This window comes from Eubalaena glacialis, chromosome 14, assembly GCF_028564815.1.
Source record: "Eubalaena glacialis isolate mEubGla1 chromosome 14, mEubGla1.1.hap2.+ XY, whole genome shotgun sequence".
Taxonomy (NCBI): domain Eukaryota; kingdom Metazoa; phylum Chordata; class Mammalia; order Artiodactyla; family Balaenidae; genus Eubalaena; species Eubalaena glacialis.
In genome coordinates, this window is record NC_083729.1 from 25,191,893 (window position 1) to 25,217,470 (window position 25,578).

Here is a 25,578-nt window from a genome sequence, read left to right on the forward strand (position 1 = left end):
CTTCTTGGGGTACCTGCCCATTAGAATTTGGCCTCAGTGACAGAACACCAGAAGAAACTACTGGCTCCATTAACCAACTGAAATATGTTATTTCTGTGTCTCTAAGCAAAACTAAAATAAAAATATCAAACTATCTTATCTGAAGCCCAGAATCCTCATGCATCATCTCTTCCGCTTGTTCCTACAAGCACAAGTCAAACACACACACACACACACACACACACACACTCACTCAGTGAACCTGGCCATAATAGGGGTTTTATGTTTGTGACAGAATCATATATATATGTGTATATATATATACACACACACACACACACACACGCGCGCTCACCTAGAATCTAAAAGCTTGATTTTGAGTTTCACCCAAGCATTGACTAGCTGTGCGACCTTGGACAAGTCCCTTAACCTCTCTGAGCCTGGATCTCCTTACCTAGGTATGTGGTTAATCTGCTAGTCTTGCTGTTCTGCCCAAATCTCCACAGCCAGTACTGGTACTCAATCCTGAAGCCCAGCAGTTAGTTTGGGGGTCAAGGACAAACCCCATTTTCCAGGTCCCCACCAGCTCCTTTTCCTGCCGGACCAGTTCTGGTTTCTCATCTCTCCCACCTCACCTCTGAGTAAACTCCCAGGTGTAAGACACAACACTCCCACCCTGAGGATGCCAGAGCCTCAGAGCCAAGATCCCACATTGCGCTCCACCGCCTTGGGCCGGCTCCAGGTTCAGGCTGGGCTTGGTCCCCTCCCCCAGGCAGGAGCTCCCAAAATATGGTGCTGCCCCAGGATGTGCTGTCTAGGGCATCTCTCAGTGTTGCTCTGATGAGGGGCCAGGGCCAGTGTGAAAGTGAAAGCATTCCAGTGTTTACTGAATTAACTGTAAGGTCCTCACCCCCAAATCCAAGGCTTTGCCCCAACCTGGCCCGAAGTGTCCCTTCCAGAATTATCCTCCCCCACTCATCCCCTCCATTATCCCACCCTTCAAGGAAACTGGACTGACTCCCACAAAACACTGTGGCTCTTCCATCTCCTTGCCTTTGGCACACTGTTCCCTCAACTTGGAATGCCTCCCACCTGCAAAAATCTTACCTGTCTCCCCTGGTTCTTCCGGTCCAGATGTTGCCTCCTTCAAAAAGCCTCTGCTTCCCATCCACGTGTAAATTCCTTCTCCTCCTTACGCCAGCCTAATGCTATTTTGTCTTTTTCCTATGGGAAAGCTCTTAACTCCTGTGTTCTGTTCCACGGTCAAGACAGAAATAGCTACACCCAACCAGAGACAGGGCAGGAAATGGGCGCTTGGAAGTCAAGGGCGGGAAGGCTGTGCCTTAACTCCGGAAATAAGGACATGGCTTCAGGGCGATCCACATTTGAGCATCAGGAACCCGTCGCTGTGCACTTCTCCCACTAGACCATGAGCTCCTGGGAGCGGAGACCAGTTCCTAGCACGGAGCTGGGCATGCAGTTAGTGTTCAGTAAATGTGCTGAGTGGATGAATGAGTGGATGAATGGGGAAATGAGTGAATGAGTGAGATGCACAGCGGTGGGAAGTCAAGTTGGTGGGAATTAACTAGGAAACAAGGTGTGAGAAAACATTAGCTAAGGCGGTTTGCCCAGATGAGTTCTCATCAGTAGCTTTTCTTGACTGGCCCCCTTGCAAAGGCTGAAGAGTTGCCCTTTTGGGAAATCTGTCCGAAACTCACAGAGCAGGCCGGGGGTTGAGGGAGGGACCTGCAGGGGCAGCACACAAGGAACAGGGGACCTGAGTGGAAGGAATCCTGGCCCAGAGACGCCTGCTCTCTCAGCCTTTGTGGTCTTTCTTCCTCCACACCCTGGAGAGAACCCTTTCCCAGGGCCTGTAAGTGGTCCTGCAATCAAGGGTACCCAGGGCAGCAGACACAGTTCTCCTGCTGAGAGATTCCAGGCTGTTGGGAAACTCTTCCCGCTATTCCCTTCCAAAGCTCCCTGAAACTCTCAGATGCTCTGGAGTGAAGCACTCTCAGGGCCACTGTCAATGGGCTTGCAAGCTCCTGTATTGAACAATGGCACACAGGAGGGACCAGGATGCAGCAGACGGGAGAGCTTGTTTGCAAAGCTTACTGTCTGTGATGGGTTTCCCCTCCGCTCCACCTTGAGGTGGAATCACCAAGTCTATGCTGAGCTAGTGGAATTGCCTTGACTCTGAGGGAATATGAACATTTTTTATGCTTAGCCATTCCAGCCATAAAGATTTTGATCCTATTACTGCTAAGTGACGAGTACCAGGATAGAAATGATGATGATCTTTGGCAGCCATTCGAACCGAGTAAATTCAAGCAAGGATAAATGCAATCCTAGACTGGGCCACGGCTCCTTCATTTCCCAGGATGAAAAGAAGCAAAGGAAAAATGTCTTCCCGGTGAGACGTATCGAAGTGTGGAATTTTCCCTCCAGGCAAGCGATGGGCATCCCACTGTTCGAATGATTTAGCACCGCACTGGACAGAGCCCAGGAGGATATGCCGGGAGGAACAATCAAACCCAGCATGGCCGGGGGAGGTGACCTAATGAGGCTTCCCAGCTCTCACTCCTCCCAGCTCCCAGCTCACAGGCGCATCCACCCTGCCACCTGCTCCCCTGCAATCAAAGCGACCCCATAATAAGCATTGCTAGGCAACAGCGAAAATATACATGTGCCTTATCAAAATATTTCCCCCCTTCTCGAGGGGTGTGCCTCCATTTAATGGCTTCCTGTCTGCCAGCCGTTTTATGTGCTACTTGGATGATAGCAAATCCAGCTGTTGTCACCAGAATCTGGTGACAGGGATGGGGGCGGCAGGACTGGAAAATGAAGACTAATTGTTGGACCAGTCAATGCTTTATAAACAGCAGAACTCCCCTGGGAAATCTTCTCAGACTCACCCCAGCTAGACGCTGTCTCTTCCTCACATTGAAATATTTATGGCACCCCACCTCCAGCCCCCAACACAGGCAGCCACAAGTATTCATCCTTGCGACCCCACAGGACTTAGGTAGTGCCCTGGAAATTAAGGCTCTCATCTGAGTTAACAGAACAATGGGCCTTAGGGGGAAAATTCCGGACTAGGATGCCCCGATGAAGCACCCCGTGTTGTATTCACACGAGGCCGAGGCGGGTGGGAGAGCGGAGTGTATGTTTATATCTGGAAGAGAAGGCCAACCACGGAAGAATGAACCCATCTACAGTTGTGTGGCATTCAGGGAATGAGAAAGCTTCGAGGTTATCTAGTCCAACTACAGATGAGAAAACAAGCCGAGACAGGGTAGGGATGGGCGGAAGGCCATTGCTGGTCACCTCGTCCCCACTGCTCTCACTGGGCCTGAATCAGGGGTGGGGAGACCGAGCTGTAGCAAAGACATGTCTGAAGCCCCAAGACAGCAGGTTTCCATCTCAAGATTGTGAAAATGTCAAATGTTACGTAAGGCGTAGGGCAGGCAGGGGAAGGTTGTTAACCCCAAAGGGTGAGTGAGTAGATCCACCGGAAACTGTAGAAACTCATTTCTAAACTATCCTCACTGCTGACCCCATGGACCCCACGGCCCCCATAAACCCTGGAATGGAGAGTTCAAAGCCTGCCCCCCAGTCTTATCTCCTACTCCTCACCTCAGTCATCCCAGGCTCCAGGTAAACCTTGCTGCCTCCCACAAAATACCGTGGACTCCACGGGGTAAAGGACCAAGAGAAAGATGGTGACTCTATCCCATTTCACACAGGGGATCAAGCCCCTGGCCCCTCTGGGGCTTCTTCTATCACGTGACACCCCGCCATGACTTGTTTGTCAGCATTCCACGCCACCAATGCCCTCGCTTTTCAATCAGCACAGTGGGTGGTTGGTGAAAACCTCCGCAGCCTTCCTCCTTTCTCCCCTCCTCACTCCACCAGGGTACCTTTGGATTCCTAAGCCATTCTGCCCAGTGCCCGCTCTCTCAGCAGTGCCTGCTCTGATGCTCAGCTAACAGCTCTGTGTTTCAGGCGTTGCCCAAACGCATCCTATAAATCACAATGCAATTACTGTGGTAGGAAAATTGGAAGCAAATTTAATAAGCTCAGACCCCTCTCACATGCTGTTTCTTCACTCTTCTCTTCTCAGTAATGAGAACTCTTTAAGGGAAAAAGGCCTTTTTCCTTTAACGGAGGCTATTCTCCTGGTCCCTTATCTGAAGCCCATGAGGATGGGAGGATGCAGAGAAGGGGGCTTCCTCTGGCTCCTCTTGTCCTATTTACCCATAAGGCAGATAGGAAAAGAGTCATCAGTTGTCTTTCCAGGCTTACTCTCCCTTTCATTTGCTCAACAAACATTTATTGAATTCCTATCACACATCAAAGATTTCTCCCCCTAGAGGGCAACTGGTGTCATAACTAGTAGAACCTTAGCTGCAAGGTATGATGGGAACACGGACAGGGAGAGGGAAGCTGTGTCCATGGGGTCGGGTCCCACAAAGGAACCAGGAGTCCAGGGTGGGCCAATGGCCACAGTAGGAGCTTCTTGGTAAAGGTGATGCCAATTGCCAAGAGGATGGCAGCATATACACCCTGTGGTTGAAGAAACTGAGAAGAGGAAGGGGCAGAGAAGCCAGAGGTCTCTACAGGGCCTGAGACAGAGCCCCATCACCTGGACAGAGGGAGAGGGCTGCAGCCTGTAGGCGGGAAGGCATCTTTACTCCAGGGCCTACTTTCTACTCAAACCCTGGGCCTTTCAGCTGGACCAACCCACCCATGGACTTCATCTGACCCACAAAAGGAAGCCGCAGTGCCAGCTGATGCTCTGTGGTTTGCAAATTTGAGCAGGCATCAGAATCACTGGTGGTGCTTGTTGAGACACAGATTGCCAGGCTCCACCCCAGAGCGCCTCACTCAGTAGTTCTGAGGGAAAGCTTAGAAACTGCAGTTCTAACAAGTCTCCAGGTGATGCCAGCGCTGCTAGTCTCCTGGTTTGGGAAACCACACTTTGAGAACCATCGTTCTAAGCCTTTGCTATTCGAAGTGTGATCAATGGATCGTCCATCGGCAGAACCTGGGGGCTTGATAGGAATGCAGACTCTCAGGCCCCACCCCAGACCTGCTGGATCAGTTTGACGAGAACCTCAGATGATTTAAGTTTGAGAAACACGTACCTGGAACGGCGTTTCTCAACCCTGGCTGCTCCCTAGAATCACTTGGGGAACTCAGAAAAGAGACACTTCAGCTGGTTGGAGGCTGGGTATCAGCGTTTCTTAAAAGTTCCCCAAGTGATTCTTATGAGATGCCTGGATTGAGAACTGCTGGGACCCCCACTCGTGACCAACACTCCACGCCCATTTCTCCAGCTTTGAACTTACCCTTGAGGCCCTCCTCTGTTCCTCCCTGACCCCCACCCCTCCTGACAACTTAAGTGATCTCCCTAATGCTCCCTCCTGACACTCGGCGTTTGGTTGCCTCTCTTGCCTGAGTATCTTCAGTTTTCTCAGGAGACTCCCCCCCCCTCCCGACACTTCCCTTCCATTCCTGGCCCTGCAGTGCCAGCCTGCCCATATTATTATCGTGTAATAATAACAACAATGAAAATTTTTTTTACTACTTGCTAAGGAGTATGTAAGTACTTTACATATAGATTATTTGATCCTTATGAAAAGCGCATTAGGTAGGTATCATTGTTATTTTTATCCCTACTTTTCAAAAGAGGAAAGTGTGGACCAGAGAAGCCAGGTGATGATGAGTTTGCTCAGCTAGGCAGCAGCAGAGGCAAGACTGGAAACAGGGTGATCTGATCCCAGACTCTGTATCATTAACCCCTGGGCTGTACTGCCTTCTGCTTGACTCTGACCTAGGGGGAAGATATGGCCTCATCCTTTTGCTGGGGCTGAGAAGGCATATTTACGTTTCATTCTTGAGAACTCGGGTAACAAGCAGGGCTGGCTTTATGGCAGGTGTTCTCATTGCAGTTTTGCTCCCAGGGGACATTTGGCAATGTCTGGAGACATATTTGGTTGTCACAACTTGGGGAGGTGCTACTGGCGTCTCGTGGGTAGAGGCCAGAGATGCTGCTAAACATCCAAAGTACAGGACAGCCCCCCATAACACGCAGTTATCCAGCCCCAAGTGTCAGTCACCATTGAGAATCCCTGGTCAGGTGGACGCAGGTCACCAGCAGCCACAGCTGGTCAGAGCTGGGACAGGCAGGGCCTGAGAATGGGCCCTGGGGCTCTGTCAGCCCAGGCAGGCAAGCCCCAGGGTTGGAGGAGGATGAAGGCAGGATACAGCAGAGAGGCTAGAATCACAGAAGGATTAAGGGACTTAGCTGGTGACGTCAACCTCAAGGACACGGACTCCCTGGGAGGTAAGGGTTGGAAGTGGGAGGTCCTGTAGACAGAAAGTCACCATTCAGTGGGGGCCCATTTGAGAGAAGAACATTGGGCTTTGCAGTGTCCGGAACTCCCATCACCACGAGGGTGATACAGGCACAGGGTCAGTCCCGTACCAAACTGAGCCTGCAGATAGCTGATCAATGGGCGGCTTCTGTCGGGGCTTGCTTAGGGCTTGCACACAATAGGCGGGACCACGTGCCATGGCTGCCTGGTCCCATGTGCTTGCCCTCATTCCCAATGCCCTGTCCTCTCCCCTTCTTGCTCTTTCAGATTAGGATCCATAAGTCTGAACTTCTCTGAGTAACACAATCCCAGCTCCCACAGAGCAAGGTCACTGTCCCGAGGCAGACGTGTAGTTGATACACTTTTCCTCGTTGTCTTCCCAAAGGGTGTCTGCATTCTGTCTAAATCTTCTCTTCCCTTCTTGCTGCAATCCCAGGAGATCACACTTACTTCACAGAAGAAACACACCGGGTCAGGTAGGGAGCCTGGAACTGGACCTGGGGAACTCAGATCCTTGGGGACAGGCTGAGTTCTTCACCCACAACTACCACTGTGTCCAGCCCTGTAAAATGCTTTCATTTCTGCCTCTCAGATCATAAAACAGGGTGAACGCAGGTTTTAGTCCTGCTCAGGTATCCCCGCAAATCGGCCTGCTCAGTGAATTCCCCGACGCCTCCTTCCTGCAGATGGGAGCATTCAGAGGCAGCTCCGACAGCTGTCACCCAGATGCACCAGCCCCTTTCCTGGTGAGGAGGTGTCCCTGGGTCCCTCTACAGGGCCTCGGCATCTGGACACAAGACAAGGGAGGCACCACCTGCTGGAGACCCAGTGGAGCTTCTCAGCCTTCCGCCTGCTCCCTCTTCCCTGTTCTCCTATACATACTCTCCGCCCCGCGAAATAAAATAAACTAATATTTAAATAAAATTCTATCAGGTCCAAGGACCAGGGTAAGTGCTGGGGAATTTTAATAGGAATAATACAAGGCTCTGACTTGAAGCTTTCAGGCAAGCAGCAGGGGGTGTCCTGGGCAAAAGGGGACTTCCAGGCCCCACTGCTAAGGAAGCGTCTCCTGGGTACCTCGAGGGGAGGGTTGAGTTCACAGACTTTCAGAGTGAGAAGGCATAGATCTCATCCAGTTCAGTCCCCTGGCTTTATTCATGGGGGAAACCAGGACTCCGGCTCCTCTTAGGGGTGATGGTGATGAACCAGGACTGGTCAAACCCCTCCGCGGAAATAAGCTGTATAAGTCAAGGTTCTGAGTTATGCAGCCTAGTCGGGAAGACTGAGTCCACCAGCCTTCCCATACTGCCAACTTACGCACCACCTGATTGACCAGCCTCGTTTGTCATGAAAATTTTTACTGTCCTTCTCCTAAACCCCAGTGTCTACAATTCGGTTGTGGACCCATAGGCCCAAACAGACACAGAAAGCTAAGACGCTAACACCAACCCTACAGTCTCTCATTTGACATTGCCTTCAAGCCCCTCTACCCCAGGCTTGCCGGTCTGCTATTTTGGGTGCCAAGTCAATTTCCCACAGCAGACAGGAAACACGCCCTCATGGGGCTTTGGCACAGCTGGGCCTCCCAGTTTGGAGGTCAGGAGGGGAGGCGCTGGGTGAGACTGACCTGCTTTCTCAGGCCTCTCCAGGAAGCAAAGGGCTGGCTGACTCTAGGAAGGCTTGAGAGGCGAAGCGCCTTCACAAAGCCTCTTTTTGCTGGGAAACAAAGCTTTCCACATTGCCCCAGGACTGATCTCTGCAACCCATCTGAAGGGGGCCTGACCAAGGGGATAGTAGGACAGAGGCTGTGTGAAAGGGCTGCTCCGAAGCAGACAGCGGACCCAATGGCAAGTGTAGAGGCCCCTCTGGCTTCTCTTCTCACGTGCCAAAATGTCAGGCTGTAGGACCTCTGATGGCCTGACATTTTGGCACGTGAGAAGAGAAGCCAGAGGGACCTCCCAGCGACAGAAGAGACCACCAGCCTGACTGCCCAGAGGCCTGCCCGGCCTGCCCTCACGCAGTGTGAAAGCCAGGCCAGGCCATGGGAATCTGCCAGGGGAGAAAGGTTCTGGCTGTAGGGTGTTTAGTGTTCCATGACTTCATGGCGGCTATGCCTAGGGTGACCCCCGGGTGAGGGCGGCAGGGTGCAGGTCGAGGCCTCCTCCCTCTCCACGGGGTGCTTTGGGACGGCTCGCGGCAGCAAGCAGCACAGATGGGGTAAATTGCAACATCACAGACCCCTTCCTGTCTAACTGGCAACAAACGGTTTGCCTGCCCCGATTCCTGGCACTGGGCGCTGCACAAAGCAAGCCTGGTGTGGATCTGACATGACTGTGGGGAGGGGTCGGGAGAAGTACCTGAAAAGGCGAGTGTCTGGGACCACCCGGCTGCTGGCAATCCGCTCGCTCTCCCGCTGGTTGAAAGCATACAGCTTATAGGGATCATCACCGACGCGCCACTTCTTGGCATTCAGATACCGCCGCTCATCAAACTGGTCCCATAGGTCATCCCAGTCAGCATCCGAAATCTGTGTGACACGAACAGGAAGTCTGTGAGGATGGCTCCCGGTCCTCTCAGCCCCCTCTGTCTGTCAGTGCCCAGCCGCCGAGACCAGGCTTGTGCTGGTGAGGTTTAGCTCAAAGATAGGGGCAGAGGTAGGACGTTAATAACACCATGAGCAACAATAATAACAACAGAATGACAATGACAATGACAGCTACCATTTAATGAGTGCTGTGCTCACATACCAGGCACGGTGCTAGGACCTATACTCACATTATCTCGTGTAGTTCTCAGAGCAGTTTTAGGAGATGGATGTTGCTCGTATTCCCACTGCACAGACAAGGAAGCAGGCTCTATAGCCCAGGCAGCTTGCTCAAGATCTCACAGTTAGGATGCGGCAGGGCTGGGGCTTGGATTCTAGAACACTAACCCCAGAGGCCACTTCTCCAGGGTAACTTGAGACACTCGGTGAAAAGTGCTGGCACAGTGGCTGGCGCATAGTAGGTGGTACACAGTGACTGTCATTCCTTCCTCTGCCAAAGGAAGGTGGCGATGAGAAGTAAGCAGTCCATCTATCATGGTGTGCTACCCACCAGATGGATGCCTGTGTGCTCCTTTCTTCCTCCAACCCAGGAATCTGTGCTTATTTTTAGGAAGCATCCATGGGGGAGCAAGTAATAACCCTCATCACAAGAGAAGACAGTACTTTAAGAATGGATAAGGCGGTTTCTGCATTCACGATATCGCTTCACCCTCCCCAAGACCCTCTGCAGAGTAGGGAAGACAAGCCTTCAGAAAGCTTACTGGCTTGTCTGAGGTCGCCCAGGTGGATGGTGGCAGAGCCCAAAGCAGAGCTCTGTCTCCTGGAACCCCCAGTGCAGAGGAGGTGAGGGGATTCACACAGGGAGGCGATGGCTCCTGCCCAGAGCCCAGGCTGCTGCCTCTGCTCTGCCCACCCCAGCTCTGCAGCCAACAGAGACTCCACACAGCCAGCAGGAGGTATGGGCTTCAGGGCCTCAGCAAACTGGATGCTTCCCTTGATAGCCACTGCCCAGTGGATGCTAGTACCGCCCCCACTAGGGGAGAGCCGGTCTGTATCAACAAAGCTCAGACCTTTCAGGTTCATCAAAGCCAAAAGAATACTGTGCCAGGAAGAACCTATTGATCAGGCTCCGACCTGGACCATGAGGGCTGGAGCCCTGGGGCTGGCATTGAGGCTGAGATGTTCATTCATGTGTTACTGACCCTCCTCGCTGTGCAAGTATCTGAAGCTGCCCGGGTACCACCCATCCCATCATTGGCCAGGATGCTCTTCTGCACTCAGGGCACCTAAACAGGAAGGCCCAGGGCAGGTGCTGCCGACAGCAGTGCAAGCGCTCGGCCCACATTTGGCAGGTAAGGGGGGCCGCTCGCCCACATACACATTCATCTCAGGCACCACTGCATCTTATCTGATAATTGATCTTTCCCTTTCGCTCTCTCTCTCTCTGTTATATCCTTTTGAAACAGCATTCTTCTGCTAATAGCACAAAATGAAGCACTGGAAACCAGTGATTTTTATCCAATAATTGATTTTATTAATGTCCTGTGATACTGCTGCTACATGGGGGTATTTGTGTGTGGGGGGTATGAAACCCCCAGCCTGGGCTGTGTCATGTCACAGCCTGACAGATGTCACCTGTGCTTGGAACATGACCTCAGGGCCACGCTGACATCCCATTCTTGCGGGAAGGGCCATGGGGCCCTGAACCATCTCCAGCTGGCTCAGGCCCCACTGAATTCACTGCAAATCTCAAAATAAGTTGTGAGCCCCTAGAGTGCTGTGTGCTGGGGAGGGGAGATGCGGAGACGGAAGGCCCCTGCCCTCCAGCGGGCGCAACATTGTAGAGACACCTGCGTGAAGACACCTATAACAGAGGAGCGAGGGAAATGGGAACGGCTTCCCAGAAGAAGCATCAAATGAGTCAGGACTTGAAGGATGAGCAGGGATTTTGCTTTGCTTAAGGGGATATGGGGAAGGGAAGTACGTGTGCAGTGAAAATCCAGATAAAAGGCAGAATGGCTCAGGGGAGGAGCATCTGTTCAGAGAATGGCTAGGTCAGAATGGGGAGGCCAGAGTGCAGACTGCAAAGAGAGCATGAGTGAAAGAAAATTCCAGAATGCGGCTGGTCCCGTATGAAGCAGGTCAGGGGAAAGTATCTCTGGCTGCATGTGCAGGATGGAGTGGAGGGAAGAGAACTCCATGAGGAGACCAGTTGGGAGGTAACCTTAGCACTTTAACCTGGTGGGAAGGGAAGCCTGATGGGGCCCAGGTGTACAGTTCCATCCATCAGCTGGAGAAGCAGGTGGTGGCGCAGGCACCGTGGGGAGGCACAGGGGCTGGACTCAGGGCACTCGACCAACCTCTAAGTCTCATCCCAATCCCTACTTTCTATTAATACCAGACCAGGCTCAGGGCCAAGGGGGTACAAGGTTGGGTGGTTTGCTCAGCCTGGTAATCGCCACCCTAAGGGCAGCTGAGCATCCTTGGCATCCTTGGAGATGGTGCCGTGAGAACTCAGCTGGCTTCCAGAAGGCCTAGAGCCGGAGCAGCAGCCAGGTTGGCAAGAGAAACTGCCTGAACAGTCAGTCGAGGGCATCCTTGGAGGGAACCACTCCCTCAGATGGTCACAGGTGCGGAGCTGGTTCCCGCTTTGCTGCACTGGATCCCCTGGGGGGGATCTCCCTGTACTGGGAGCTTGGTGTTTCTATTATGATATCTGGATGTATTAAATAATGGTGAGACTGTGTTTAAAACAACACTACCATTTGAATAGCAATCTCTATTTTATGAAGCAGCTTGCAGGTATTGTCACAGAATCTTCACACAACCCCCATTTGGACAGGGAGGGGTCGACTTAGAGAGGTAAGGTGGTTTGCCCATGCACGACGGCTAGTAAGTGAAGGGACCCCCGACTGAATCTCTCCAGGGCCTCCCAGCGCCACAGTCTGTTCTGTTTATCATGGACAGAACAAGGGGCGTCCTCTCTGCTGAGGATGAATGGGCAGAGAAAGGCCCCCTGGAGGAGTGGAGTGGGGGACATGCCCGCAGGAAGGGCCAGCCACTCCTGCCCTGCTTGCCCCCAGAATAGAGTTGACCGCAGTCCTCCCGGAATTTCTAAAGGGGCAGCGACTTTGCCAAATACTTCCAGTCCTGACTTGGAGCTGGTTTCCAAGCTCTTCAATTCGTAAGTCCCCACATCTGGCCTCTAAGGGCCCAGGGCACGTACGTTGTACCCATGCATCGGATTCCTCGCTTCCTGGCTCGTGTGAACATCGAGAGAGTTTCTGAACAGGCACTTTCACCTTCACAAGCCTTCCTAGCACAGGATGTGCAATGCTTTTCCAAAACAAGAACACACACCAAGGAAGCCCCCACAAGGGCCCACCCCAGAACTGCGCCCACTGCCACCTGGCCCCCCAAGCTGCCACCACTTGACTTTCTGACCGGAATTTATTCAATCTAGAGTGTGTGTGTTTCAAAAGAGGAGTATGATGCCACAAACAAAAACGAAGACCATCTTTTAAGTAGAAACTATCTGATTAAGTCAGCCAACCCCCTGGCCAAGACCAGTGCTTAAATAATTTGGCACCAAAAATGAAAGCTCAAAAGCACATCTGTTAAGTTGCTTCATTTCTTTCGTCTCACCACACTTCCATGAGAAATCATGACTCCCCTTTCCTCCATCCTTCCCTGGCCTGTTTTCTCTCACTCTGGTTTCAAGCTGATTATTTGGCTCAGGAATCATGGGTGTAGCCTTCCCTTCTGTTAGGTTTTGAAGATGCCTCTATTTTCCACTAATGTTTTTGTCTCCCTCCCTTCTTTCCCCAGCTTGGTATTACTAGTTTTCTCTTATTGATCTAATTCTCTTCTTTTTCACTTTCAAATGAGAAAATCTCTAGCCCTTGCTAAGGCTTCCATCTTACTCTGAACTGCACCTGATCCTTAAGAGAATATCTCAGACTCACCCTATAATAAACAGATAACACCTTGGGGGGGGCTCTTATCATGTGTCCTAAATATTTACATTTAATCCTCACTATAATAGATATCAATATTACCATTCCCATCTTATAACTGGGGAAACCGAGGCACAGAGAGATTGAGTAACTTGCCCAATGTCACACAGGTAGTGTTAGAGCCAGGATTTGAGCCCAGGCAGCCTAGCTCCAGCTCCCATGTGCTCAACCATTAGGTGACTCAACCTCAGTACATCCTCACTGCCATTTTCTTGGGTTACCTTCGAAGACTATCTATGTGTTTCCCACCATTTTTCGAGGTGCAGTTCTTTCTTTGCTTAGAGATCTTCCTCCATGCAAGGATGTCTGTACCCCCCTCTCACCATCCTCCCGCCTGCTCTTCACTCCCCCTTCTGGGCAGTCATTCTCCTCTCAGCAGTGGGCTTCATCCTGCCAGCCTAGGGCAAGAAAAGGGGGAACTCTGCAGGCAGATTCCTGCAGGAAGGTGGGAATGTGATAGACTAACACACAGAAGGTCATAATTGAAAAAAATGATATAACTGATAATTTAAAGACGATATAATTCATCTATCCACCCAATGTTTGAAACTCCAGTGTAACCTTCCACCGGTGGACATCCCACCGGTCAGGGACAGAGCGGTCCCAAGAAGCCCACTCCAAGCTTCAAAGGACTGTAACTTCTAGAAGTTTTCTTCTAATTTTGAACCAGAATTTGTCTCCGGGTAATATCTCCCTTTGGGGCCTGGTTTTATCCCCAGGGATATTTAATGCAAATCTGACCTTTCTTTTTCATACCCTTCAGATATTTAATGGCAACTATGTGTTCCCCAGGTCTTCCAACCCCCAATCTTCCAAGTCTTATATAAGACTTGCAACTCAGAAAAAATGACACAGAGAAGTGCAAAAGATCTACCAAAGGATCAAGAGAACGAGAGTAAGTGAAGTCGGGTGGGGTTCATCAAGGAATTCAAACACCCTGGAAACCCTTCCGTATGTGCAGAACGAGAAGGGAGACATTGCTTATAATACAGTCTAACTTTTACATGCAGGCTTCCTAGACGGAAGTTGCTCTGCTGCGCCTTTGATAAGGTCCACCACCTACTGAGCACACAAAACTACCCATCCCAGCTCCCCTGTCAGAACCTCAGAGGGAAGTAGTGAGGGAGGGGTAACCCAAATGATGTCTAACCCTTACAATCCCAATATACAACAGAAAATTGTATCTCCAATCTCCAAGTGAGGAAACTGAGGCACGGGCAGGATTAATTATTTGCCCAAGTTCACACAACTGAGAAGTGTGCCTCAAGGCCTGTAGACCCAGTTTCTATGCTAGCTGTGCAGCTTGGCGTTCACATCTCCACGCATCCAGGCTGCTTCCAGAACCGCAGCCTGTGGCTTCCCAGCACCACCCCGAGTGCCCCTGCCTTCTACTCGCTGGAGCCGTCTGCTTCTAGCACCATGGCAGACCAGATACTCGCCAGGACCTTCATGCTAAACTACAGCTAGATCCTGCATAAATAACAACAAATGTGGTGGGGTTTTTTTGAAGATATATTTTGTTTTGTTTTGTTTTGTTTTATTTTATTATTTCTATTTTTGGGCCACGCCCCACGGCATGCGGGATCTTAATTCCCGGACCAGGGATCAAACCTGTGCCCCCTGCATTGGAAGCGCAGAGTCTTAACCACTGGACCACCAGGGAAGTGCCACAAATGTGGTTTTTAATGCATTACTGGGCTTTCTAGAACGAAAATCTTCACCACAAGAGGAGAGGTGAGGCCAGGGAAAATACAGGGTGCTAAAGCCAGAGCTGGGATAGTTGAATGGTAAGTAAAGACAATATGTGAGGCTGCCCCGAGGGTAAAGGTCACTGAGAAAGTAAAGCCAGGCTCCTAAAAGGTGGAGTAACTGAACCTGAGTCTTCCATAATTAAGGTCAAGAAGTGGGACTAAATGGTCCCAGATCAGCTGTAACCTGGCTCCCAGCAGAGACAAATATAAATACTATCTAGAGGAAAACATCTCCAAGGTAGGCTCCCAGGATTCCCACGTAGCTCACCAAAAGATGGAATCACAATAAAAAATGACCAGACACAGAGGGAACAAGTCCACTATAAGGGAGAGTGAGTGGAAACTATATTCTGATCCTCCAAGAAATCCAGACACAGAAATGACAGATACAAAATAAAGCATATGTAGGTTGAAATGTGGAATAAAAAATTAGGAAAGAACAAAAGTTCTTTGTAAAAGAACCAAACAGAATTTTTAGAAACAGAAAAGTATAATAATGATTGAAAGACAAACAGAAATGTTTACAGTCTTCAAAGCATTTTCACTGGAATATCTCATTTGTATTAACCCCATGCAGGTGGCAGGCCAGTTAGGTTGTTCCCATTTTGCAGATTGGAAAACTGAGGCTCGAGAAAGCAAAAGAGCTTGCTGAAGATGACTGAGACTCTAACCCAGGACTTCTGACCTCAAAACTGGTGTTCTTTCCCCATCACCAGATGTTTCACTCATCCACGGGGCCACTTTGTTCACCCTGCTAGGCAGTCACAAAAATGCAGGAGGATCTGCCCACCTCTGTACTGTTCTAATGTGCATCCATCTGGGAAGTGACCTTGTTTTTCCAAGGGCCAGTCAAGAGAGGACAGCAGAATCCCTCATCACACCAGTACAGCTATGTAAGTCCTACCTGGTAGGAATGGTCTGGGAGAGGAGTGACTGCCGGTAACAGACTCCCCACAGTCTGCAGGACCAACTCAAACAAAGAAGGAGGGGCAAGCCAGCCCTTCACTCACTCACCTGGGCTCATGACAAAGGAAAGAGCTGCAAAATCCTTCTCCCTCATCCAGGGACAGCACATCAATTATGGATTATTAGATAAGATCTCCATTTTAATATTTCCACCATGTATTATCACCTCTTCCTCTCACTGGAATTCTGTCTGGGGAGTTATTTAACTGATGTGCAGAAATCTAAATTTAATTTATTATGATCTAACTCACTTTAGAAGCCAAATTACCCTGCACTGGAGAAGGATCAAGTCAATATTCCACTTGGCTTTCTATTTATCTTCTGCACGGTTTTCTCTTCTTCTCTTTAGGATTCATTTTATCTCGGGTGCTGATAATAAATTTAAATTTTCCTCAGAATTAGGCAATTGCTCCTTCAATGCTGTAGCTTAATGGTTAGTATTAATTATATGAAAGTCACTCTTAAAGAATTTGATAGATGGAATGGGCATATAATAGAGGAGGAAAGGGCTATTTCTCAGGCCAAATGAGGTAGCAGATAATTCAACAGGGATAAGTTTACTTTTCTATTCCACCTCCTTCTGTCTTTCTTCCCCACTTTCCTTCTCACCCCCGCTCCCTCAAGAGCCAGGTGCCTAGATATTGGGTCTGGTGTGGCTTCTCTGAGCCACTGGGGGCTCTTGACAGTCTGGATACCACAATGACTCTATTGCTGGCTTTAGTCTCATTTGGTCTCGGACAAGAGACACCACCACCTAGCTCTCTCCTCCCCATCATTGCCCAATACACACACTGACCACATATTTTCCAATTGCACATCACATGCAAATACGGCTTTGGGGGATGCTTCGAGCTTTCTGGAAGAAGAGAAGTTCTGATAATTATTATAATTGCCTGAAACCTCCAACTGTGAAATATAATGTGATTAACAGAATGGACAGAAGCCCAGCTTTTGTTTCTGGAATAGGGGGAAAAAAAAGAGTCTCATGCAATTTGGGCCTTATATGGAGATTAATTTGCTTGCTAATTAGCATGAGAGGGAGGCACCAGGGAAGTATAAATCAGCGTGACTGGGCAAGAAGGTATGGTCCCCCTGCACGTGCCAGGGTGAGTGAGCTCTAATGCTACATGTCTGCTCCCTTCCTACCCAACGCCCTATACATTCCACCACCAAAGACCAAACCCAGAGTTCCTTTATGGAGATGGGCATCTCATATCACTTGTTTGCTTGAAGAGCACCTCCCAATTGCTGGTGGGCATGAGGATTAAGAGAGAGCTGGCCCCACCCACATCATTGATTTCTGCATCTTCTTTGTGTTCAAAGATGGAGCAGTAAACAGACCATGGGAATATGAGAAGCCTCTGTCCCTTTCAGCTCTGGAACCCAGAGAGCAAGAGATCAAGTGGGGAGGGAGCCAAGTAACCAAACGGGGCCCAGGAGGAAGAGGATTTGTGGACTGCATGGTGGCACAAGGAGGGTGGTTGTGCCTGTAACCAGGAGGCTGGCGCTGGAGGACAGCAGGCATGAAGAGACGGAAGCTGTGCTCGGGAGGGACCAAGGAGAGGGCCTGGACTTAGGGAGAGGGGACCGGAAGTGAGCTCAGGAAGGGAGGCCTCCAGCTAAACAGAACCGGACACTGAAACTCATTGTTTCTGGTATGGACAGCTGAGTCGTCTTGGGCACAGGGTCACCTCCAAAGACTGAGGTCTGCCAGGGTGACACTGCAGCCATCTCTCAGGGCAGGGTTGCAAGGGAAGAGGAGGGCATTCCTCCTGGGATGGCCCAACAGTGCGGCCAGAGTGGCTTCCAGCAGGAACAGAGATGGAGCCTCGTGGTAAGAGGCTCACTCACTAGAAGCAGGAAAACAACAAAACACTAAAAATGACATTTGAATTTCCCAGTGACAGAAGAGGTCTCCCTCTTCACCTGTACAGGGCCAGGAAATATCTTAAGGCATCATCAGTAATCTCGTTAGCCTCAAGGAATAGCTATGGAGGCAAGCAACTTTCAAGGGGCCCGACTGAACCAAGGTGTGCAGCAGGGGTCACAAATGAACATGTCTTCAGGGTCACCGAGAACAGAAATGTGAGTGAAGACCTTACAGGTGCCAAACAATACCTGCCTAGCGACACTGCCTTAAACCTCCCCTTTGGGTGAAACAAAATACGCCCATGGGGTGAGTCTGCGGGCTACCAAATTGTGACCCAGAGACAGTAATGGGATAAAAGGAAGAGGGTAAAGATAAAGGAGGGAAGAAGGAAATGAAGGGGAAAGTGCTCATGCTATACACATCAAGCTTTTGTGACTTCTCTTCTCTTTCAAGGGGCCCCTTGTACATTTCAACCCAGTTTCACCCGGACAGACATGCAGCAGACATGCAGCAGCAAGAATGCGGATGTGTGGGAAGGTGGAGATGGGCAGAGAAGGGGATGCACGGCATCAGAGAAGATCCTGTAATTCCTGTCGACGGTCCTGTAGATGCTAAAAGAAAACAGGAGTCAGGAAAGCCGGTCCCGAGCCTGGCTCTGCTCAGCATGCCCTTTCAACCTCCTGTGGTTGGTTTCTTCCTCCACCCCAAGAGCAATATGAATCTTTACCCCACACAATTTTACAGTCCTGGATTAAGTCTCAGAAATGAGATAAGACACGAAAATTGCTCTGCAAAACATAATGCAAATGTAACACATTATTATTGTCAACATTGCTGTGGTTACTATTATTCCTTTTGGGGATTGAATGCTAATGGGGAGAAAATTTACTATTTTACAATCTACAGTCAGCTAATTTATGTTTAGCTTCTTCCTTCCCTGTGGCAGAAATGTGGCCTGTGACTGCATCCTCAGGTGACTGGATGCACCTCCTTACTGTCCGGCTGTGATGAAAGACACAGGTCATCATCAATGCTGTTGTTGCCTGGGGCTCGGGAGGGCTCATCCGCCCAAAAGCTCCATCTCAGATATGGGTTTGACCACAGTGCCATGCAAACAACACAACCAGAAAACTACTTTTTAAAAAAGTAATACATAAGGTCATTGCCAGCTTGGAAGGCTGGAAACTGAGCTTTGTGTGGCCTCTGTGCTAACTCCCTTTTTTATGTGTGTGAAGGTGGGGTCTGGGGCAGGCACAGAGACTGTGCTGGGTGATTCTGGGGGGAGACCTGGGGATCTCAGGGGTGGGGTCAGAAACCTGCACCTGCTTGAGACCCCAAGGCTCCCATCAGGCCAAGGAGCCTGCTCCCTGCTCGATTGCTGGCCCTGTTCCTCCTCTGACGCATTAGCCCCGGAGGGTCTTCTCCAGGCGTCCTGGGACTTGGCTTCCAAGGGCTGGAATGGCCAGTCCTACAGCTATCCTCACAAGGAATATGTTCGGCAAGGTTTGCAGCTTCCCCACATCTCCCTCTAGGTTCTTCTTGAACAAAGGTGACCTTGGAGAAATCAAGATGGAGATGGCTGTGAGAAGCCAGGGAAGAGGACCGACTTGAAAAGGTGATCAATTCGCACACTGGACATAGTCACTCAGAACAGCAATCACAACGAATTGTTTTGTAGCATTTACTGCGTGCCAGGCTCTGTCCTAAAGATGTCACTCATTGAATACTCAGAACAAACCTGAAGCAGGTGCTATTATGAACCCCCTATTTTACTGCAGGTGAAACTGAGGTTTGAGGAACTAAAGAGACTCAGCCAAGGTCACACACCTAGTAAGTGCAGATGCTGGGATTAAACCCAGGCAGGTGGGCTCCGTCATTTCCTTTACCGGGACCTACAATGGCAGAGGGTCATTCGTGGAAAGAGGCTTCCAAACCCAGCTCCTGCCTAGAGAAGGATGGAGGAAGAAGGGGGGAGGAGGTCCCCGCCAGAAGCCCCGTCATACACTTTCCGCCGAGGCTATCCTGGAAACACCTCCCCTAATCCATAGGTCAAAAGGTGCTAAACTGGATTTTCTGGCTAGAAGGAGTTTCAGAGTCATGTCCCCTAAGCCCTATCATTCATTCCCCAAACGTGACATTAGCAAGAAGCCTCTAGCTCTTGGCGGAGAATTTGTTCCTCTCTTCTCCGCCTGCCTCCAAGGTGCCGGCTAGATCTCCCCAGATACTGTGTGCAGGCAGGCCCCAGAGCTCAGCGCATTTTCTATCTGCTCTGTAAATAAGGTGACATCCAGATACCCTCCAGCTCCCTCCAGCTCCCTCAAAACTAGGTCAGCTGCTGAATATGCAGGTGTGGGGTTGGAGTGAATAACTCTGAAAGGGCTTTATCTCCCAGGACTCCATGGGGGCTGCTGGCTGGCTTTCAGTGAAAGGGGCTCTATTATGTCAAAAGCAGACCCAGCAGACATCACGGCTGCTGAATCTGGGTGGGGGCAGGATGCCCACCTCTGCGAAGGGCAAATTTAGTGCTGCAGGCAACATAGCAAGTGATAACGGCAGTGGGTTGAAAAACTGGGAGAAATCCTTACGACCCTGTCCTAAATACTGACCATCTTTACAGCCTGGCAGGAATTTCATCTATGGCGTCTTGCATGAACTATAAAGAAGGGATTTATAAAGCACTTGCTTTTGCAAACAAGACCCACAGGGGCATCTCTCTCACCTTACAAAGCACCAATAATTGCTCCCCAACCATTCTTGTCCATTCGTTAAAGCACCTGTGGCATGATCCCTTCTGCAGGTTAATCCTGAACTGTGTGAGGGATGTCAAGTGCTGGAGTGACATTTAAAACATCTTCTATCCTCATCTGTGTCATATTTTAGACTCCACATATAAGTGCTGTCATATGGTATTTGCCTTTCTCTTTCTGACTTACTTCACTTAGCATGATAATCTCCAGTTGCATCCATGTGGCTGCAAATGGCATTATTTTGTTCTTTTTTATGGCTGAGTGGTATTCCATTGTATATATGTACCACATCTTCTTTATCCATTCCTCTGTCAATGGGCATTTAGGTTGTTTCCATGTCTCGGAGACTGTAAATAGTGCTGCTATGAGCATAGGGGTGCACGTATCTTTTTGAATTAGAGTTTTGACACAAATGAACCTAGCTACAAAACAGAAACGGACTCACGGACATAGAGAACAGACTGGTGGTTGCCAAGGGGGAGGAGGTTGGGGAGGGATGGAGTGGGAGGATGGGGTGAGCAGATGTAAGCTATTATACATGGAATGGATAAACAACAAGGTCCTACTGTACAGCACAGAGATTCAATATCCTATGATAAACCACAATGGAAAAGAATATATATATATATAAAAGAATGTATATATATGTATATGTATAACTGAATCACTTTCCTGTACAGCAGTAACTAACACAACATTGTAAATCAACTACACTTCAATAAAAACAAAAATAAAACATCGCCAATCCTCTAATTCAACATCTTTTAACCCACAGTGGTCTTCTCTTTCGCTTCTTCAGAATAAAGCTTACTCTGACTTTAACCACAAACGAGACTCTCTGGGGATCCAGATTTGCAATTGAGATACATCGGGAAGAGATTAATCACTTGGCCAGAGCTGCTTTGGTTTATGTCCTACTGCCTAAGAGCACTCATTACAAGATTCCTTTAAGTAATCCATTTCCTTAGTGCACTAAAATTAGACTCTGGTGACAAAGACAATTCAGTATCTCCACTTTTCCAGAGCACTGTCCTGGAAATGAGGTAAAAACTACCAAAGCCCTCTCACCCCGTGGCTCTCCACCCACCTACGTTCTTAGCTTGGACTCACTCTGGTCCACAGCCGCTGGGCAGGACCCTTTCCTCCTGCAAGGCCTGACACTAAGTCTCAGGTTCAATCTCTTCCCGAAAGGAGGGAGTCAAAGCCAATGGCATGAATCCGACCCTCACGTTTTTCAACACCATCCTCTTTCTTCAGTTTCCCAAGGACCAGATTCTCTCCACGGGTTCTTCCACCATCAGGATCTTAGATCTGCCGGGGGCAGTGCGGAGGGCAGGGGGGTGGTAGGGCGGTGTGGCATCCTCTTGTCTCATTTGTTAAGTGGCTCAGTGCCGGGCTCCCCCTGGCCTGGCCAACTTCGGACACACGCATCAAAGACCCCCTCCCAGCACATTAAACATTAAGGCTTTCCAGGCAGCAGACACAACTGTACCTTCTGGTCTGACTCTGAAAGCGAGGCTGGGGAAAGTGGCAGCCCTGGGGGTGGCAGGAGGGTATGGTGGGTGCATAGACAAAGTAGGTCATTAGTGGTAAAGACTACAATTTTCAAGCGGTTGTTAATGCTTTGTTTATATGGATTTCTCCAAATGTGACATTTTAATGGCATCATAATTGTGTGATTACAGTGCAGTCAACACCGCTGGGCGGGTGGGGGGAAGGCGACAGGGACTCCAGCGACCTGCTGAGGGAGGCGGCTCCCTGCACCAGCAGCCAAGGGGACTGTCTCAGTCCTGCTCAGGCCAGGATGCCTGATGAACATGTGAAGTGGCTCTCCAGAGGGCCCTCTGCTAGACAGGAGCCATCAGTGTCCAGGAATCTTGCACCCAGCCTAGCCTTGCGACAAAATCAATGCCCAGGGCTGCAGGAGAGGAGATGAGGCGAGTTGCACCTCACCCCGGAGTCCACCCATCACAGCTGCCCTTGTCATTCACATCTTCATTCATTTATTCATTATTTCTTGGGTTCCTACTGTCATCTGAGGGAAAAGGCAATAGATATTCAGAAATACAGGAACAAATTAAGACGGAGAGAGTGGCAAGGAAAAGGATCCCACGTCGATCGGGTGCCCTCTGGCTGCCCAGCATTGAGCCAGGATTTGGCACATGCCTCTTCCTTGGTCCCTCAGCAGCATCTATCCCACCGGGGACACCCCCCTTCAGGTGCTCTTGTCTCTTGGCTCCCAGGAGCCCTCTTTCCTGGGCTTTTCCTCATCCTCTGCCCTCTTCCCCACCTCCTTTGCTGGCCTCTCCTCCTCCCTGGCTTCTAAATCTTGGAATTGCCTGTGGATTTAATCCCCCCTCCCCCACCCATTATATGCTCATCGCAGGTGACTGCTTCCATTCCTGTGTCTTCAAAGGCTTCTACAGGTGGATAATTCCCACTGTATCTTTCCAGCCCAGATCTCTTCTGAGCTCACGTCTAGATTAAACAGATGCCTACTTGCCATGCCCACCCGGGTGTCTCACAAGCATCTCACGCTGAGTAGGTCCCATATGGAACTCCTGATCTTCCCATCACAACCTCCTCCAGTCTGCCGCCTGTGAGGAAACAGCACCAGCATCCGTGCAGCTGCTCAACCGGGAATCTGAGTCATCCTTCCCACTCCTTCTCTCTCACCCTCATCTTCACTCTGATCGCTTGTACCCCGCCCACCACCATGTCCTATGGATTCAACCTCCACCACGTGTCTCCATCCTTCCCCCCCACCATCCCCATCTCTACAACCACGCCCACCACCACTGACTGCTTTCTGAAATACTGACTGCAATAGGCCCCAACTCCGTATTTCTACTTTCGGCCCCAACAATCCATTTTCAGGAGTTACCTTCTTAAAATGACACCTGATCCTCTCTCTCCCATTCGGACTCAAAACCCCTCCAGTGGCTCCCGGGTGCACTCAGAATACCATCCGCACTCCGTACCACGGCCCTCCGAGCCCTGCCTGATGTGGTCCCACAAATTCTGCAGCCTCACTCCCGTCTCCCTTCCCCTCTTTGTTTACTACGCTCCAGTCACACTGGCCTGTCTTCAGCTTGTATAACAAGTCAAGCTCTTTCCCATCTGAGTTCTGGTCCCCCAAAATTCATCTGTTGAAGTCTCCAATACCTCAAGAGTGTAACTGTGTTTGCAGATGGGGCCTTTAGCGAGGTAATTATGGTTAAATGAGGTTATTGGGGTGTGCCCTGATCCATGTGACCTCATTTGGAGACAGGGCTTTCAAAGAGGTGATTAGGTTAAAAAGAGGCCATCAGAGTGGAGCCCTAATCCCATATGACTGGTGTCCTTATAAAAAGAGGTAGAGACACCAGGGGTGCCCTCCTACCAAGAAAAGACCATGATGAGAAGGCGGCCATCTGCAAGCCAAGGAGCGAGGCCTCAGGAAAAACCAGCACTGTCAACACCTTGACCTTAGACTTTAGGCCTCCAGAACTTTGAGAAAATAAACTTCTGTAGTTTAAGCCACCCAGCCTGTGGTATTTTGTTATGGCAGTTCTTGCAAATAAATACACCATCTCAGGCCTCCATGCCTGCCATGTTTTCTACTTGGAATATTCTTCACCTGATCAACTCCTCTTCATCCATCGGCTCTCAAACTAAGTGTTATATCTTTAAAGAGGGCTTCCATGAATCTTGAGGCTGCATAAAGTCCCTCCTATACTCTCCTAGGAACTTACACATCTCTTTTACAGAACTGGGAAATCACAGCCTGTATCAGGTACACTGGTTTAATTGTATATTTCATGTGTGCCTCTGCAACTTGACTACACCCTTCCTGAGAGCAGGAACTGTCTGTTTGGCTCACCATTGTTGGCATATTGCATGGTTCATGGTACATTCTCCAATATTTGGTGAATAAATGACTCGATGGATGTTAATTATCTCATTTAATCCTCTTAAAATCCCCAAGATCTGGGTATTATTATTCCCATGTCATATACAAGCAGAGCTAGAGAGGAGAAGTAAATATGCTCAAGGGCAGCCATCAGGGAATTAGCAGGACTGAGAGTTGAACCAAGACCATCTGCCTACGAAGAACTTACAGTGGTCCTGCCTATCCAGAGAAAGGAAGAAACAGCCAGGGCTGGGCCCGTCAGAGAACACTGCAGGGAGGGGGAAGTCCTGGCCTGGGCCAGACTGAGACAGGAGTACAAAAAGATGGGAGGTGGGGATGGGTAGAACGGATGCCCCGAAAGAGCTGAGTGCGCCATCTCTGTCCTCCAGTTACTGTCTATCTTGGGCAAGTGATTAACCTCTCTGAGTGAGCCTCAGCTGCCTATTCTGTAAAATCATGATTCTGTTTTGTGAACAAATAGACTAAATGAAGCACTGAGCACTGTGCCGTGCACACACTAAGCACTCAGTCAATGGTAGCTACAACTTCACTTGTTAGTAAAGTGAAGACAACATCGTGTGTCCATGAGGCAGGAAGTGATCCCACCAGAGAGGCAGCGAGGATTCCCGGAAAAAGCCAGATCAGGCTTTTAGATCTGCCTCTGCCACTACCTTGTATCCTTGGGTAAATTACTTCTGCTCACTGGGTCTCTGGTTAGTTTCCCCACTTGTCAAATGTAGGAGTTAGAGCAGGCATCCTTAACTATTTTGAGGACAGATGGCCCCCTTTGCAACATGATGGAAGCCCTTCTCCCCAGAGAAATGTCTGTGTAGACACAGATACAAATTTCTGCTTACAGTATCAAGGACCCAGTGCCACCATGGAACCCTAGGAGGCACCCGGCTTTCAAGTCCGGTGTAGAGGTATGGGTGCCTCCCTGAAAAGATGAGCTCACACAGGCAGACCTGCCTGGCAGGGAAGAAATCAATGACGTCTTCCTTCCCCCCACCCCTAAGTTATACTTTAGGGGGCCAGAGCCGGTTCCCCAGCTCTGCCAGCCTCTGCCCATCCCATGCTGAGCACAGTAATGAGGGCTGCTACGCAGAGGGACCGCATAATTGGGCCCTGCTCTGTGCTGTGCTGGGAAAAAACAACAACCTTGAGATCTATTATCCCGATGTGCAGCCCCTGGCCCTGGCTGTCATCTGGATAGCTCTAGAAAACATCTCCAGAGGTCCACGAGGGAACAGCATTGGGAGGAGAAGCTGGGTTTCTTCAGCTGCTGCCCCAAAGCTGAGGGTGTCTGAAGTGGGGAAGGGATAAAGAAGGGTGGAGGGATGTCAGCCTGTCTCAGGAACCTCTCTACTCCATGGTGCCCCAGCTCCAAGTACAAAAGTTATTTTCTTGGCCTCTTCGCAGAGCTGACCCACAG

General features: G+C 49.9%; 1 protein-coding gene across 1 annotated transcript in view; it reads right to left on the reverse strand.

The window, feature by feature from the left end:
* GALNT14 (polypeptide N-acetylgalactosaminyltransferase 14) overlaps positions 1-25,578 on the reverse strand; it is a 215,447-nt gene that overhangs the window by 71,085 nt on the left and 118,784 nt on the right. The window contains exon 2 of the mRNA XM_061210706.1: positions 8,717-8,886. Coding sequence (XP_061066689.1) covers positions 8,717-8,886 — 170 coding nt within the window. The remainder of the gene's footprint in view (positions 1-8,716; positions 8,887-25,578) is intronic.